General features: G+C 39.1%; 1 protein-coding gene across 1 annotated transcript; it reads right to left on the bottom strand.

Moving 5' to 3' along the window:
• Positions 1–1,997: 1,997 nt before the first annotated feature.
• On the bottom strand, positions 1,998–18,842 carry LOC121713977 (LHFPL tetraspan subfamily member 4 protein-like). Its single transcript, XM_042099099.1, has 4 exons — positions 17,713–18,842; positions 6,267–6,503; positions 5,238–5,254; positions 1,998–4,590 (listed from the first exon to the last, which is right to left on the bottom strand). Exons 1-4 carry the CDS (start codon positions 18,116–18,118, stop codon positions 4,540–4,542), a joined length of 711 nt encoding a protein of 236 aa, XP_041955033.1. The 5' UTR covers positions 18,119–18,842; the 3' UTR covers positions 1,998–4,539.
• Positions 18,843–19,182: the final 340 nt, after the last annotated feature.

Raw genomic sequence — 19,182 nt, 5'->3', positions numbered from 1 at the left:
ATCCTCCATTAGATTTGTGCCTGGAGTTCAATTGCACAAATTGATACATTATAGGCATGTAGACACTGTTATCTTAGCAGATGAGTAATGACCCAGTTCTGAGGGGGGGGGGGGGGGGGGGTTGTCTGAGGTGGGTTTTCTAGGTGGGTGTCTCCTAACAGTTTATGAAGACTTAGAAAGTATTCCTAACTATTGTTGTTTACTTTTCTATGTGTCTTTCCAATGCAATCTAATAATTCTGTGAGAGAAACATTTCCTACATGAACCTTGAGTGGCTGAATCCATATTTCTGGAACTGATTATTGACATTTTTCTAGGTTTGAGCATGCATGGCATATAACTCAGATTGGAGCGCAGGTGATTATTATTAGAGAGAATATTCACAAGAAATGTGACCTGAAATATATTTTTAAAAAATTAAATAAAAAAGCTTCCAAATAAGGATGCCTGTAGGCTAGATGCTACTCATAGATGTGCATTCACAACGCACTGTGGAAATAGGGACTGAGTCACAGAGAAAGAGCCATACAGAATGTTCCCCGGAATCCTCACATCATGACATAGACGGCAAATTGCCTAAAAAAACTGAATGCACTGAAAAAGTCAGATATTTGCATTGTGAAAACTGAACCATACTGTATATCAGAATACACCTAAACAAGCACAAGTAATTCAGTATGCTTTATTTCATCAGTGCATGTTTGTGCCATTTTTGACCATTTAATGAATGTGCTGTTGGACATCATCAATGTATCATAAAACATTATTATAACAATAATTTTCATTACTGAATGCTCAATTAATAAGATTTTTTTAAAAATAATCTTATATAGAAAATATGTCCTTGTCAGTAATACTGATTTTACATATCTGACTATCACAATTTTCATGTCAAAATTGTAGACATCAATAACGTTGATCCATTAGAAATACCAAGAACTATAGGCAAAAAGGGCAGAATCCACAGAAAAGTATACATAAAAAAGAGTTACCCAGGTGGAATATGCTGCACTAACCCATTGTGTATTGTTTACAGTTGCATCCTATCAGGTAAGATTTACAGGCATTTTCGCTGACGACACAGGTCTGACTACACAGCTTTTCCATAAATGTCCAAAATATGGCATCAAATTTGGGTATGCTCAATTTATTTCTTCCAGAATTGAATCCTTTCCATGTTCATATCTAAATGTTAAAATTGAACCAATGTCTCTGATGGAAATAGGCCATAGATGGTGGCAAAAGGGCTCAGAAAGCCTTCTGTCTTTCACTGCATTTCCCAGAATCCTCTTTGTCATGCTTTTGTGCCCACTACCACCACCACAGAAAAAAAGTCTTCATCCATTCAGATGCCACACACAGCTGGGAATAGTGGCACTCGTTAAAGCTGTGTTGCAAACAGCAACATGGCCTTCAGGTGACTCCCTCTCACTCCTGCTATAGTCCCTGAGGCACCACTTACAGCGAGGCTTCCAGGGAATGGGTTCATATATCCACTGCACCTGGCCCTTTGTTGTTTTCAAAACATTTCATTTTCAATTTACAGTACATATTTTACACACAGTTATCACCCACATAAGAATTATAAATGTACTAGAGAAAAGTGCCAGGTTTAGATATGATTTTACTTCAACCAATTCAAAAAACAGAAAAAATATCAATGCATTCTTCCAAAGGCATTATGGGAAAGGAAATGACATGTTCGAGTGCTTAAGTAGATGAACAGTACAACTATTGACTGAGTTCATAGAGTTGTGTTAAATTTATTAAGTAAGCTAAAACAATTGGTCCCTGTCTTACATGACAAGCCTAATGTTTATGTGTAAATATAACCATTTTAATGGATGGAATGGTTTTATCTGTCAAATTTGCAGGAACAACATCTCTTCTGGTTTTGTTGTGCTGTGTTGTGCTGCTTAACCTGCTTAGCTCTCTTAGAAAATAATAATAATAATAATAATAATAATAATAATAATAATAATAAAACATCTGCAGAGGTGAGTAAAAACAATCATATACTGTAATACACACTGAATAGCATAAACTGGAAAATGTGGGGGAAAAAAGGTTAAAAGGTTGAGAGTGATAACCTCTTAGATCAAACTGGGATACATTTCGCAGTTTTGTGCAGCACTTCATCCTGTAATATACTCATATGCTAAATCTATTTTGATACAAAATCTACACCATAACCATAAAGAACTGCTCAAATTTCATAAACAAAACAAGCTTTATTTCCCTTCAGTGTTCCTTTTCAAAAAACGGCCATACTGATATATAACATATTTGGCTAAATTGGAGGGTGTCATCATCTTGGTACCTCATCCGTTGAGTAACACCGGGCACTTTGAGTGTGTGTATACAGTAATTAATTTTGTAAAACCATCCTGTTTGGTAAGAGAGTGATATTCATCACAACATCCAAACTATTTTGAACCAAACCAATACTTCTAAAAAATCCTCTAATTCTACTTGTTTGTAAACTTTAATTCATCACAATACAATCATACACCAACAAAATGAATGCTAATGGTAACACACATATATAAGGTATGGCGAATGGTGTATGGTGACCATTTTCTTTAAACATACACTACATATTATGAATATAAAATCAAATAATAAGGGAAATACTTAAATAGAATGTTTAAAAGATTCCTTCCAAAGCCAATGGGGAATCAGAGGGCTGATTTTGAACACACTCTGATGCTAACCGTACATAATAACTCCTAACAAGACAGAAGACCTAAATAAACCTCACACTTTTGTGATATTGTTTCCGCAATCTAGATGAGACATCACCAGCCTGAGATGGAGGACGAGGCCCACAGTGCATCAACCAAGCACAGTGTGAGTGGGTCTCTGGGACAGAAGGTCACAGCTACCTCAAAGGTCATTCAGCGAGGGCCCAGTTGCCCTGGACCCTCAGATGAATGCTACAAAGGTCAGTCCCCAAAGCCTGAGTTAAAATGCAGCATAAAGGGCGTGCCTCGTTTCAGACCACATCACCATATCAGCAACACAGCAGATCACCTCATCTGGCTAATATAAAATTGGACAGAGCCATACACAATTAGGTTAGTGTTTGAATCTAAATTGGACAGAGCCATAACGTTACACAATTAGGTTTGTGTTTGAATCTCTGTATGCTTGCTGTAACTACTGTTAGTTAGATGCTAGGTTTTGGATGACCTCTACTCATGTTGGATGACCTCTACTGCGACTTCTCATTAGTCACGTTACAGAGGCTATCTAATCGGAGAGAGTCCGACTGCTCTTGGGTGTAACAGAACACTGAACTGTTGTTCTACTTGATGAGCTCTGTGTAATGATGATGACAAAACTGTGACTTCCACCAGATATTCTGGACAGATATACTTACTATTTGTAATGTGGAGCCACACCGAATATGTGATATTCGGATGTATATTACAATATACAGTATGTCTGAATATCAACAGAGATATACTAGACACATATTAGAATATACAGCTGCAGACAACAATGTAGCAATTAGGTTTACATGTAGAAATCAATAAGAGTGTTGAGCATCCAAATCAAATCTGACACCTTGTAAAAGTGGAGTTATAAGAAAAGGTGCAGATGAAAACAGCAAAGGTGATAGGCATGATCAGGTTTCAGGCGGAAAGTCAGCGTTTTCCCAATTGATCCTCATAGCACAGTTTCCACAGACTGTGTACCCTCATTACAAAGTGCCAAAATCACATTTGGCCCTGTGTGATTGACTTCACTGAATTAAATGCAGTCACTGCTTCACCTGATGTAACTCAGACACTTTCCTTAGCTCAAGACAATAGCTCCTTCAAGGTACAGTATAGTGAGTTGAACTCTCTGGTAAGACCAAATAATTACTAGTCATTTGACTACTGCTTTGAAATATACTTGTGACTTTCATTTGGAGAACATCTGGCAAAAAGTGACATTGAAACTAAACTTAGCCTGACACCAAATGGCCTGAAGTTAGGCCATATTATGAATAATACAGCACATGCAATGTCAACTACTCCCCAACACACAGCTGAAAGCCAATGAGCAGTTTAACAACACTCAATGAAAAGGACAGTTCTTGTCAAAAGTTCCTCAAAATCTCATCCAATGGTGGAATCTGACATTTCAAAAGAGATACAAAAAGTAGTCTACATGTAGAAAATGTTTCTGTCCAATATGCACAACATAAACATGTGTTGAGAACTTGAGAGAAGTTAGAATGCATCAGTGCTTGTCACAGTTTGGAAGCATGGAAACGTTAACTAGGGATGAGGAGACTTTCCCAGAGGTCTTGAGTTTACAAAGCTTCAGTGAGTTGTCATACTCCATAAATATATACAGTACATACAGTTATCCAATCAGTTTCAAAATTGATGACATTTACAATGCGCAAGACTGACATCCTTTAAAAAATATAGCAAATTCAATGTACAAACAGATTGTGGTACATATAGCCTCCTCATTAAACCACAGGCTGGATTTTAGGTGGAACCGTAGGAGGACATGGAAGTGTTGCCTCTGGGGAACCCTTCAGTATCTCGGCCCAGTAAACCGAGGATTTCTTCTGTCCTGTACCTCAATCTGCAGACACAAAGAGGACATCAGACTGACAAGATAGCAACCAAATTCAACAGCATGACAGAAATATCTATTTGTCTACATGGGCACTATGGTGCAGATACAGGCAATTTTCAGATTCAATTCTACGAGATGAGTTTGTACCCATAGGCTAATTTGAGGAAAGTGCTATGTATTGAGGAAGACAGTATACTATAATGTGAAGGATAGCCATGTTCTATATAGCACAAATAAATAAACATGAAAAAGTGTCACCTTAAGGAACATAGAGAAATATTACCTGCACAGTTTCAGTTAAACATGAAGTATTAATTTTGCCTCATTCATTTGATAACATTTTATCTGATGACTCATGCAAATTTAATTGGTACATCAAATTGTATATTACAAAAAGAAGTACGAATGCAAGAGCTCCATTCTTTATCCACTTAACCAGGTACAGACAAAATAGTTGTTCAGACTCTGATAGCTTAAAGATGGTGGATTCTGGTAAAACAGAAGAACAGAAGAAACTAGTTTGAATTTGATTCTTTCTGACCTAACTCATCTGTGCCCTGTAAAGTGGACACACTTTAGTGTTAAACTAGGGTGTGTCAAACAGCACAAATATCAACATTAATGAGCTGTGCATGCGGTGACAGCAAACTTACCCTAGACACAGCCATGTCTGTAAAAAGAGAATGGAACATTTATGTAACAATTGTGTATGTGTCAGCAGTGAATACACACATCTGCTTTGCTTGCTGAGGAGTGTTTGCACATTAGTGTATTAAAATGATAATTATTCAAAATATAAATGCAAATGATCATGTTTTAAAAGTCACATTGCTTATTCAACTAGGGCAAGGCTCTGAATTGTCTGTAACAAAATGCTGGTCATAGATTCAGCAAGAAACTCAAATAAGGGGGCTGACTAGAGTGAGGGAAAAAAAACTTATCCCCATGGTGGGTAACCATGGAAACCGTCTCATTATAGTCGAGTCGTGATGTTAATTTATTAATATATTTTTGCTCCATTCTACAGCCACCACAACCTGTACTCTGGGTTTAGTGATGCTCAAAACACGTTACATTCACATTTTCCCCAACATTTGGAGAAAAGACCAGAGGAAGAAAAGATTCTGTCAGTGTGAGCTCAGAGTAAAACAACATGAAGCCTATACAAACATGCCGTTTTCTGCAGTATATACCTATTGTTGTTAGAAATCGTGTTTTATATTTCTCTTATGGTGTATCATCATCTTATATACTCTAAATGACTAACATAATATGCTGTGTAACATGTGTAAGTCTACTCTTATAGAATAAGGTCATCTACGTATATCCCTTTGAATTGCATTATGTCTGTAAACACTATTTATAGCCACATCTTGCAACCTGTCTAGCATTTGACTATATTTAGCAAAGGAGATACAGGACATGAAGTATGCTAAATACATAAGCTTTTCATAAAACCTGACTCTTGCCATTTAGCTGGTGCAATTGTAGCTGTAAGAATTCACCCTGCACATGGATGTCATTTTCTATGCCACACTCTGACAGTATTCATGGGTTTCATCAGGTCCCTTTCCACAGGTGTATTAATCAAGCACCATGCAGTCTGCATTGATAATTAAGGTGCTTGATTTTATACACCTGTGGAAAGGGACCTGATGAAACCCATAAATACTGCTGTTTACCTTTGTTTTCAGTTCTGACTTCCTCGAAGAAGAAGTCACTCTGTCGGTTTCCCAACACAAAGGCCAGGAAAGAGAGGATGAGAGCATCCAGAATGCCAATGATAGCCAGGATGTAGGCCCAGCGCACGGAACACCTTCCCAGGGTGTACTTCCCTGTCTCCTCCCCGCACAGGTCTCTCACCACCTCAGCGTCCCAGCCATCAGGGAATATGATGCAGCCAAACACCAAGCACACAGCTAGGAGAGAAGAAGAGGAGATGACAGACAATCAGTGGCCTGGAGCTGGAAGCAAAAGTGACCATAATCATTCCTCATCTTTATGAATCATAAACCCACAATGAAATACAGAGGTCCTCAGACTGTGTATAATGGCTAATACTAATCATCATAAACTTGATTGATTGTCCACTAAAGAATTTTACAAGATGACAGAACCATACCATCACACATAATTACTATTTGACAATGTCACAGTGACCCTTGTGAGCTTGTCTTGTTATCTTATTTACAAGAGTTAGCCGGATTATTACAATGAAAGCTCCCTCAGACGTCTCCGTTGTTCATAGCTCAGAATATATCCCATTATTATTTGGGGGCCTAGTGCCAGGGAAGCCCTGCTGCTTTTGCTCTGCTGTGAGATCCATGGGCCCAGAGTGGAGATGTTGACTTTTTTATGCAAAATACTGTTTCTCTGTCTAGATTTGTTAAGTATACCCCTATTTTCCAAGTACAAAGAGGAAATGTGTTGTGCTTTGTGGTTATCATGCTATGTTGGCTACATTAATATCCACAAATCCACATATTTTAAATCCATACCCCTTAACAGACATATAAAGACAACATATGCATGGTCAAAGGATAGCTGATTGTGGCAGCACAGTGACAGTATGGTGGTTGAAAACTTCAATTTATTTTAAATGAAGAATCAGATGAATTCCTGATATGATAGGCCCCTATCACATGGCTCACTATATTGCAGGATCTACCCTAAGAAGGATTCCCTTCAAACATTCATAAGAACGTTTACATAATGTATTCATAGATTCATCCCCATGTGTTTATAGGTGTCAACGCTTTTGTATGAAGAAAAATGTGAATGCTCTGCCTCACCTGCTGACACCACACCCCTTGCAACACACACACACACGCACGCACGCACGCACACACACTGCTGAGTTTACTAAGTCGTCTCTGCTGATCCTGGGCTAATTAAGTGGTGCAAGAGGACCCCTGATGACAGTGGGGTTATTGCTGAGAGAGACAAGTTCTCTACATCGTGCACTCATCTGTCAGCATGTTTGTAGCAATGGAAGATCAAGGTTGTGGCTGTTTTTGTTCTCTCCTTACTTACTTAGTTATGTTTAAAATTAGCTGGAAGCTACCTACAGTATATCATCCAAAGTACATTCAACATTTTGGATCCACACCTGCCACCTTGGGAGTCAAGGACATGCCTTCTCTCCTTCAGACAGCCAGAGGGGGTGGTCATTTGGCTGCATGGCCTTGGCATCACTTTTAGTAACAAAATTGGGCATCATAGCCCCCAGTTTGTGAAACAGGACATGCAAAGGGCATCCAAACTGTACAAGTCCTCTTTCGTTGTCATGGATGGTTCATTATCCATTGTCCATTCATTGTCCATATTATTCAACTCTGGATTTGTAGATAAAGAAGACAGGATACTTACTAAAATGTATTTTTCCATGACTGATGAGCCATGGCTACTTGGGAAAATGTCATACCTCAACCAAATCACTAGCAACAAGGTTCTCAGGAACAAAACACAGCTCATCACTCAAACCAGCATTTCAACTGATAGAAAGGAGCAAGTTCTCACATGTAACACGATGTATAATATAAATAACAACAAACACATGGAAGTTGAGTACCAGACAGTTTACACGCTAGCCAGTAGGACACTGCTAGGTGTGAATCTGTGATTTGAGACATGACCATAGAGGCTTCTTTACATATTTTACCCATCCTCCAACAAGTCTAATTAATTATACATATGACCGACTCCCTTGATGCTAACGTGTTTGCTACTCATAAGCAGCATAAGGGAAGGCTGTACTCCCTCACAGGGGGGACACCAGTCCTATCCTGACAACAGCATTTGTTTAATTGTTAGATTTGAATTAGCACTTCTTTTGCCATTTATGGGAGACCCCCTTTCATTCGGGCCTACTGGGTTTCCCTTGGTAAATGCAGGGCACAGTGCAGTGTGGAGTGAAGCGATGCTCCCCATACAGAGCTGCTACCCAGCTGTAAATCTGCACATATGCACCCTCACTATAGCTGGCCCGCAGGTTGAAAATCGATGCTCCAAAAATATCCTCTTCAGCAGAGCGAGAGGCAAGCGCTTTGAAGTTGTTGTCTTTTTTCCTCCTTCATTTTTCTTTCCCTCTATACCCCTCCCATCAGATATCTGTGAACTTGCAAGGGAACTTCAAAGGCAACTGGGAGAGGAACAAGGTTAGAGAAAGAGAAAGAGAAGGTCTGTGTGGAAACGAGAGAAAAACAACAGAGCTGAAGAGGCTAGCAGCACAAGTGCTGGCCCACTTTCTGCTATTTTCTTTTTTTAACATCTGTTCAATTTTGACTTCTTCAACAATCCATTTCATTTTTAACATCTTGGCAGTACAAATTATAGAAAATGGCATGCATATACTGTATGTCTATCCATATCCATACAATATAACATATCTATCAGTGCATCTATGAAGAGAATCAAGTTTTATGAATATATTAGTTATACTTTTTATGATACTTGTACTCTAGTGCACATTGCTTGTATTTCCACAAAAAAAAAATAACTTGTTTCAATAGGAGCTTTGACAACATTCTAAATCACATTTTTACTCTGATCACTAAATGTATCATAACTTCTGAAAAGGATATTTGTTCAAATAAGGTTTTGTTAAATCACCCACAACATTCACTGTATTTCATACACTCTACATTTTTCTCTCTTCTGTAGACAAATATGCCAGAAATGGGTTTTTATGTGAATTAAATGAGATTTTTAAGATTTTTGGATATAAATTAGGAGATGATTTTTAGAGACTGCACTCTACTGTATCAAAATTACACCGTTTTATAGAACTAGTTGTAAGTAAAATAATATAATATATTCAAGAAATGTATATTTTGTGTATAAGCACAGGAAATAGAATGTTCGGTACAGGCACCAAAGGGTTAAGGAATCGATCCTTCACCCAGATTGAAATATCCATGAGGCATAAATAGTAGTCATGAGGTGGGAAAGACAGGTAAAGTTGAGTATCATACCCATAACAGTGATAGGCAAGTTTGTGGGATTTCACCTAAGGAAGTGGTGTAAATGGAAAACAGAAGTGGTCCAAGTACTGATCCCTGAGGTACACCTGGTACATGGTGAGCTGGTGAGACTTTGATACCTGCCTTTGCCAAGACACATTGAATGAATGCCCTTTGTGGTAGGATGCTTTGAAGAAGGTAAGAGCTTTCCAAGATATGCTTAGCTCAGAAAATAAAGTAAAGCATTCACTGTGCAGATAAAACTGATGATTTACCAGAGGCTTTAGCTACTTTCAATGCTTCAGTCACAGATACACGTAAAACAATGATTTCGGTACAATGACCAGTTTCTTGAAACCAGACTGTTCACCTAGTAGGTTGTTCTGAGATGGGAAATCAGAAACTTGATTGAACTTCTTTTTTCAAGAAGGGAAGAACGGAGACAGGTAAAGTTCTAAATTGAGTGTACTTTTCTTGAGTAAAGGTGTAACCCTTGCTTGTTTGAAAAAAGGGAACTTAATGAATGAGTTAATGAGTTAATAGCGTGTGTGTCCACTGGCAAAACAGTGTGGACTGCAGTAGAGTGGATGAAATGAGATCATGAGGGCATGTTGTTGGATGACTTCGCTGAAGACATATAGAAACATCTTCCTCATTAAGAGGAGAGAACGAATCCAATGATGTTACCATATGTACACAAGGTAATGCCTTTTTAAAGGCTTAGAGAACTAGGCACATAGCAACTTTTCAGTGAATTCATCTGCAGACAGTGAAGTAGTTGATGGGGCAGTTGATGATCGAGAAGAGACGTGTGGCTTTTCTCTGGTAGAAAGCCTTTTTAGCAAGTGGAAATATGGATGAAAAGGTCATTGGCATCTCAGTTATGCCATTTTCTCTCAGCAGAAGTTGTTTATAGATACTGTTAGTGAGCCATTGATGACTTCTCTATATATTGCCCTGTCCTTCCCTTCCCCTCTACAGCCAATGTGTATTGGCTTTGTGTGATCATGTAGCTAATAAAATTGTATATGGAACAAAAATTTAAATTAAACACGTTTGTTTTGAATTTTGTGTTGTTCTTTCATGATGTGCTGTTTCTTCTACACTGCAAAAACTGCTTATCTAATAAAAATCTAACCAACCAAGTCTTTTTTAATCTTATATCAAGATCAAAAATTTAGTTGGTATTATTTTCAGTATAAAGAGACTTACCTAGCGCTTTCTTGTAAAATCATTTGACTTAATTTAAGAAGAGTTTAATTTTTTTTTTAAAGAAGTCAGTGTTTCCCACAGATTTGAATTCTATTTGTGGTGGTAGGTGGTAGGTTCAAGGTTAACTTGAATGCAACAGTTTTTAACAAATTAGTGCAGCACGGTTATGATTCCAACCAGATTCAAACACAATTTAGTACAACCAGGAAAATCATTGTGTGGTGGTCAATGTTGATATTGTGGTGGGCTGCCACAAATAAGTCAATGTATGGGAAACACTGGAAGTCTTATCCTGAAAACAAGCAAATTTGTCTGCCAGCACGTTAAGCAAATTTGTCTGCCAGTGTGCTGAGTAAATTTGTCTTGATAAGTAAAATAAGTAAAAATAGTAAAAGTGTTCTTAAAGCAACACCAAAGAGTTTTTTGTAAAATAATGTTTCCTGTGTAAGTCTGCCAGATTGGGAAGCGGATCTGTAGTTCGATGGAATGAGACATAAGAAACTACAAATTTGACTTGCATCTGATGTCGCAATTTATCGTACTTTCATAAACGCATGCAACATACTCTACCTTTTCTGTGGACATCGTTATTTGCAAAGCCAGTGCTGGATAAACAAATAGCGTGCGTGCGACAGAGAAAAAGTTATTTGGTGTTGCTTTAAATTAAGTCAAAATGATCTTTTCAGTAAGGTAAGTCTCTTCATACTAAAAACATTACCAAAAAGATTTTTTGATCTTAAAGGTGCTCTAAGCGATGTTGGGTAACGTCACTTCTGTTGACGTTCAAACAAAACAGAGAGCTATCACGCCTCTCCCTCCCGTGCAATTGAAACTCTCCTGAACGCGCATCTCGTCGGTAAATGGTTGGAAAATGTTGTTAAGTGAATTCACCGACAAGATGCGCTTTCAAGAGAGTTTCAATTGCACGGGAGGGAGTGGCAAGATAGCTCTCTGTTCATTTTAGTGATTTCCCAACGTATTTGCGTTAATACCCCTTCCAATACCTGAAACAGCCTAATTAACGATAATACAGAATTACATAGTCCACATTGTCTATGGGAATCCCCTTATTAAGTGGATTTGTAAGGAATGATCTAATACTCTACTTGTCTGGTCCTGGTGCTCTCCTGTCATAGTGCCAGGGGCCTCACTGAGGACAGGAGTGTCAACATATTCTTCCTTTCAACCCATTGACACATCAGTGGAAACGGATATGGTTCTGTACACCTGCTTTCTGCTCCACTGACACTATATTTGTCATGTTTCGGGGGATGGAATAAAAGCGGAAACACATATTATTTCATCCCCAGAACATATGTTTCTAATAGCAATTTCTCAGTCCAGATCAACCTTTATTGCTATGTATAGTCACAGTCTGATCTGTGACAGTTCACAGCTCAAATACAGCACTGCATTTCAGCAGCATCTTATACGTCAAACAATTCAATCTGCACTGAACATATGGATATCAAAATCTAATTCTTTCCATGTTCTCACTTCCAAAATCACAGGGGAGACGATGCAAAGGTGGGTCACTCGGATGCATTATTCAGCCGCTGTGCTATTTTTAGCCGGGCCCCAGTGACTTGGAATTATTTATTACATTTGATAATTAAAACATGTCAGTCTCTAGGAGAAGACACAGGCTGAAATCTTGGGAAAGAGAAAGGGAACCACTCGGGATTCCCTTGGAGATTAGCTCTCCCCCTTCCTTTCTATTTTTAGATGGAGCATACTGCAGCACCCCGTTTCAGAAGATTACTGACACACGTACACGTGCACACGCGCACACATACACATGCATGAACGCCCACACACACATAAGCACACACATGTGCATGAACAAACATACTCATTCATTGTGATAGCAATGAAGATAAGCTTATATCAACCACTATGCAGACAAAAAAGGCATTTGTGACCTTTTTATGACATGTATTGATAGTATGCAACTGGAATTAACATGAAGTAATGACTAGTGGACAATCCAACCAATACATCTTACTAATTTAATTAAAAAATAATAGATTTATTCAGGCCAGGCAATAACCCTGCTCCCATCCCCCGACAGTGATTATAGAAAATTGCCACCCTAGAAATGAATGTTCAAATAAAACAAGCATGCTATAAACATGCACATTCTCTCCACCGCAGCATAAGCCCATTTGCCATTGAGCACTGCATCATAGACAGGGAGGGAACAGTACACAATCAAATTGATCTACAGTACAGACAACAAATGACCCACAAGACATTCCATTCCATGGGTCCATATGTGGCCTGACCAGAGGTGGTGATTATTTGTGTATTTATAAGTATTTTCCATTTTCATTTGTGACTCTAAAGGGGGTATTGATCCACTTCATGGACAATGTGCTCTTTTTTATTATTTATAACAGGGCATCAATGAACATTTTCCTTCTTGTGTAACTAAATCCGGGAAATAAAAAAGCAAGCTTGCTATTCTTACAAAACCTAGTTGATATTACAAAATAAATTTACATTTTTTTTTATTACAAAATAAAAACAGAAATAAAAAAGTCAGAGTGAAATAAAATTACTGTAGGGATGTTCGGTTTATTGACACATTCAGGAAGTGAATCCTGTAATCACAAGGAATTTCCTTTGATCAACAAAACAAAAACTCAAGAGTCAAGGCAAACAAGCAAACGTGTATGAGTTCTGCCCTGACTTCCTTTCAAGCAAAAGTGTATGGGTTCTGCCCTGACTTCCTTTCAAGCAAGTGTGTCCATTGAAAAACTGTTCAATATTTTATGAGAACAAGGTCAGACACAAGCAGAAGATGATAAAATGGCTATGTTATGGGAGAAAGTGTAGTGAGTGGGTTGACCAGTGAGCCATGAAAAGTGGACTACATTTCCCACTCTCCGTAATGTTAAAACATATCCTTTTACACTTATCCGAGAGCATTTTTGGTGATTGTAATTTTCTTTCGAGGGAATGTATGAGATGGAATCAGGCACAGATGATTTAGATGTGATCCACAGAGCATACAATGAAATGATGAACTGTTTAATGGACCCACTTCCTTGAAACTCTGCTGTAAAATATTATGCTGAATCCTCCATTTGGGTGAAGTGAGTGCTGTGGTATGGAAGAGTGCACAGTGCATACTCTCTCTCTCTCTCTCTCTCACACACACACACACACACACACAGACGAAGAAGAGTGCACAGTGCATACTGGAGAGTGCATAAAAGCTCTTAGCCTAGAAACAAAGAAAATGCACACAGCTTTTCAGCACCACATGTTATAGTACACCATTTGTGTACACAGCTTTTCAGCACCACATGTTATAGTACACCATGTGTGTACACAGCTTTTCAGCACCACATGTTATAGTACACCATTTGTGTACACAGCTTTTCAGCACCACATGTTATAGTACACCATATGTGAGTACACAGCTGTTCAGCACCACATGTTATAGTACACCATGTGTGAGTACACAGCTTTTCAGCACCACATGTTATAGTACACCATGTGTGAGTACACAGCTTTTCAGCACCACATGTTATAGTACAGCATCTGTGAGTATACTGTACAATGTTTTCTTCAGCATTCTCACACATTATCACTATTCTCATGTCCGTTCTGAACTAGATGTGTGTGTGGTCACACCTGTAGTGATCTGTGTGTGTGGTCACACCTGTAGTGATCTGCGTGCATCTTAACTCCCAGTGCCCTCATGCAAATTTGACAACTGATATGAAGCATGATGCTATTGGCCTTGATAGCAGTCAAGCAACAAAAATCAATACTTGGCACTCAGCCACACACTATAGACAGTCAAATGGAGGTGAATTAATACTTAGCCTCAGATGTGATGATGTCTGGCACTCAAGAGCCATTCTCTGGATACTGCTCAGTACTCCAAATAGAGTGAATTAAATACAATTTTAGAGCCGCTTCAGGACTAGTGTCTACTTTAGAGCTCACCAAAATGTCTTGAACAAAACTATCTGATGAGGACATGTCCAAGTACTAAGACACCGTTCTAACTTGGACAAGGATAATCTTAAATTAGTTTTTCCTAACAGTGTTTGTGCTGTGAAAGTTCAGCATGTTTAGACAGTATTTGCTATAAAAAACCTTTCCAACCGCCAAGCTGTTTGCCTTCCTTACTCTGGATTCATTTTACACATATGTTGCAGTACAGTGATCCCTAGCAGAAATCCAGGTTGGGATCCAAAGCTCACTGAAGCTGACAGTTTTCTGGCCTTACCTCTCTCAGGTCAACCCCAGGGCTCCAAAAGCAGCAGGGATTCCCCTGAGAGAACGCACGCTAGGGTGAGCTCTGGGAGTGCCGGTCTTTCCGAGAATTTGTAATGTAGAGCAAAAGCGTACTTTTCCCTGACTGTCAAAGCATGTAGTTTTTGCTGTGTGTGTGTGTGTGTGTGTGTGTGTGTGTGTGTGTGTGTGCGTATGCGTATGCGTGTGCGTTTGTGTGTGTGCGTGTGCATTTGTGTGTGTGTGTGTGTGTGTGTGCGTATGCATGTGCGTTTGTGTGTGTGCGTGTGCGTTTGTGTGTGTGTGTGTGTGTGTGTGTGTGTGTGTTTGTGTGTGTGTGTGTGTGTGTGTGTGTGTGTGTGTGTGTGTGTGTGTTGGGGGGGCTGAAAGACCATTGGACTATGCCAGCACAGAACGCTTTGGATATGGAGAGGAGCATCTGGCCCTCTTTGCCCTTCGCCCCTGTCCCGCTGGTGCCTGGCAAACGGCTCTGCGTTAGCACTGGCCACGACAGCTGATTAAACCATCATCTCCAGTTGGACAGAGCGCCAAAGTCAGTTTCACTAAAGGTGTAGTCAGCGATGGCACAAGAAGTCACGTTTGTTTATTTATGTTTATATTTAAATTTATTAACAGACGCTTTTGTCCAAAACAATGTACATTATATTTTAACCAAGGACCATATGAAACACACCAGAGAGGTAGCTCACCCTTCCCTTCGGCATTCCTAGGAAAATTTCACACAGGGTTTCGTTTTTGTTTGGGGGGACAGGCTGCCCCTTCTTTGTTTGTTTCCAGTTTTTTGGAGCCTGGGCTGCCTACTGAGCTAGCCATGAGGAGATGACAAATGTGACAAAAATGCTTGAAATCGTGTTGTACAATCGCTGACTGCACCTTTAAGGTGCACTGCCTTTATAGGTGCGGCCCTCCCTCCTGTTGGGTTAAGGTAAGGGCTGTGCACACAGCACACTGATCAGAGATGCTATTGCAGTTGGAGTTGAAGTTGAAAAAATGGATGATGGCACTATCCCTAGCTCTGGTAATGCATGTACAGAATGTAGTTGTAGTTCTAAGCGTGTGTATGCATGCATGAGTAAAATAGCTTTGGGTTTCAAATCTAGTTCAGCCAATATCATTATTTTAGATATTACTGCACTAAAAAAGAAGAATTAACTCATATTGTGGCTATCCCCCTTCGGCATAGACAGCTGTAGTGGCCATAGAAACTTAGTGCTATTAACTGCACTCACTACATCTGTCTTCTGACAAAGCTACCCTTAGGAAAGCATAAAGGAAAACCTATTCTGTGCAGTTTGTGGACCATAACAAATACCACAAACTGCTTCAGATTTCACTCACCACTGACAAGTTTTCTTTTCTATTCATACGATTATAAATAACAGAAATAGACTAACGGCAAGAGTGAACTGGACTAAAAAGCCACATTTGGATATTTTTTGGGATGTGCTCATCTCTGTTTATTTTGATTCAGTGGTCTTTGGCCTTGGTCTTGGCTTTCAACGTGTGATTCCTGCTGGTCAAATAGCAAGAGGTGTGCAACCTCAACAGTGTGATCTTTTTATATGTTAACAGGATGTTCTTCACCATTGTGTCAAATCCATGATGACACTCAACATATTGTTTAACGGGCTTGTCTGTGTGGCTAAATTATTTATTTCTGTTGGATGCTTCTTTTTCATGTTACCGTTGGTCTGAAGAATTGAAAACATGTAGTTGAAACCTATAATATAATATATATTAATAATATTAATATGTTTATTTTATATAGCGCCTTTCTCAAATCCAAGGTCGCTTTACATGTATTTTACATGTTACAATACATAGCGCTATAACGGACTCATAGGGTCTCTAGAATGTAGTACACTATTTGTCAGTGTCATAAAGTACATTATAACACAAGTATAATTAACACATATTGTATGTAATATCATACTGTATATTAAAGCTTAGCATGACACCTACTTGGATTACATTCAGTGGCCATATTTGAAAGCCAGACAGCAGTTCATTTTGTGCAGATGATGTGAGTAAGATGGTGATTATAAAGTCTTCTGATTTGATTTGTTGATCATTATTGTCAACATCATCATTATTATCACCTTCACCGTCATCATAGGTAGGGATAAAGCCAAATTCTCACAGAGCGTGCTAACTGCACCAACACTAACTTACTGCAACATCTCTGTTTGCATGCCTGTCAGTACACAAGCTTACATCATTCCTAAAAAAATACTTCTAAATGTGAAGCATGGAATGTTAATCCACAGCAGTTCTGTGCAAGATGGTGCAATAGATCAAACACATGCTTTAAAAATGGCACCATATAATTTCTTCAAGGTCCAATCTGATAATATTCTGTTGAAGCTGACAATACCGCTAGATAATTCAAAGATTTTATTGCATGCCCTAGACTCACTGATGACTCCACACTGACAGCAGCTTTGCACAACCATTTTCACCAAATGCTGACCACATTTCCCTGGGTACCAAGTCGTTGTTTAGCACTGACATGAAACACATGGCATGTGCTGGCTGCTGCTTCAACAACCATAAATGAATATACCTGACCGATAGTCCATCACCAAAAGAAATCAATATAACACAGCATGCTTGCTTTATTGTCTGTTTCGATTAATGTGAACAACAGAGACAAGAAATGCCACGATGTTTTTCATTTACTCACCACAGAGAAGCTGCATCCAAGCACACGTCTTGTAGACAGTGGCGATATTGCAGAAGAAGAAGAGCGCCATGCAGGCGATGCAGCTGAGGATGAGAACCATGGACAGCAGCACGAAGAAGGACGCCGCTTTGAAGGCGCTGGAGGGGATGGCGCTGAAGTCCGAGATACTACCCTGACAGGTCATCTCCTTGCTCGGGGGGCCAGCCCCAATACAGTAATGAAATAAGCCGAAGTGGCCTGCTTGTGGCGTGCTCAAGCTGTCGCCAATCCAGTAGGGTTGAGCGAAGACCACCACGTTGATGATAGCGAGGCATATTGTAAATATCGCCCATAAAACCCCGATTGTTCTGGAATTCCTCATATAATTCTCATGGTATATCTTAGATGCTTCTTGCGAAGGCAGCATTTTTTCGTTTTCTTATTAGTCACAGACTCGCCCGTGTTTTCCTATCTTATCTTGACAGGTTCTCCCTTGTGTACTTTCAATGGCTTTTGGTCTTCAAGTGCTGATTTAGAAATCAATGCATTTAATAGCAAATTGTTGGAGGTTGCTGCCACTATTATTGCTACTACTACTACTACCACTAGACTATATATATTATCCATATAGTGTAAGAATTGGTCTATAGCTTCAATAATTTAAAACCTAGGCTATACTGAATTACGAAGGGAAAAATGTAGTCGCACAGTAGCCTAATTTCACGTCGATGCGTAAAAGCCCACGCTAATTTGCCACTACAGATGATATAAAAGAATAGCTTTGCAAAATGTTAGTCTACAAAGATAGCGAACATCAGGTACCGAATAAAGGAACGAATGTCTTTTCCACGTCACCTTTTTCTAATTAGGCTCGTCAATGTAGTGTTTACCTTTCATCCAAAAGAATACCGAGACGTGCCGTTGTGCTGCCCTATTTGGGTGCTGTGTCCCCCATTCGCAAATAGCAATCTGAACCGCAATTTAGGCATCCATGGAAGGCTTTCCTGAGATATTTCCAATTTGTCAATGGGAAGCCTGTGATGTTTTATGCTTGTCCGTCGTAGGCTATGTGTGTTTGAGCGTGTCATAAGCATAAAGGCTTCTGTCGAGCTATCGACTTCAGTGACTCCATTATTGTGGTTTGAAGTCTCTCTCTCTCTCTCTCTCTCTCACACACACACACACACACAGGATGATGATTGCTAAGGCTAGATGATGACGATTCCCCTTGGTTACAATACGATGATGTAAATTCAATTAGCCTATGTCCACTGAATTATATGGGACAGATGTAAAACGTAGGTATGAGAAAAATAAGTCAGTGATATGGACAGAGAAAGAAATAGTAATTATAATCAGATTATATGGAAATATTGGTAACAGCTAACCTACTTGGGAAATATTGGTACAACTTATAAACGAATGCCAATAATACATAATTATTTTTTTTTTTTCAGACTTTATGAATGGTTTATAACCCTTTTTGGACGT

The sequence above is a fragment of the Alosa sapidissima genome, chromosome 7, assembly GCF_018492685.1.
Source record: "Alosa sapidissima isolate fAloSap1 chromosome 7, fAloSap1.pri, whole genome shotgun sequence".
NCBI classification, from domain to species: Eukaryota; Metazoa; Chordata; class Actinopteri; order Clupeiformes; family Clupeidae; genus Alosa; species Alosa sapidissima.
This window is presented reverse-complemented; position numbering and strand designations above follow the sequence as displayed.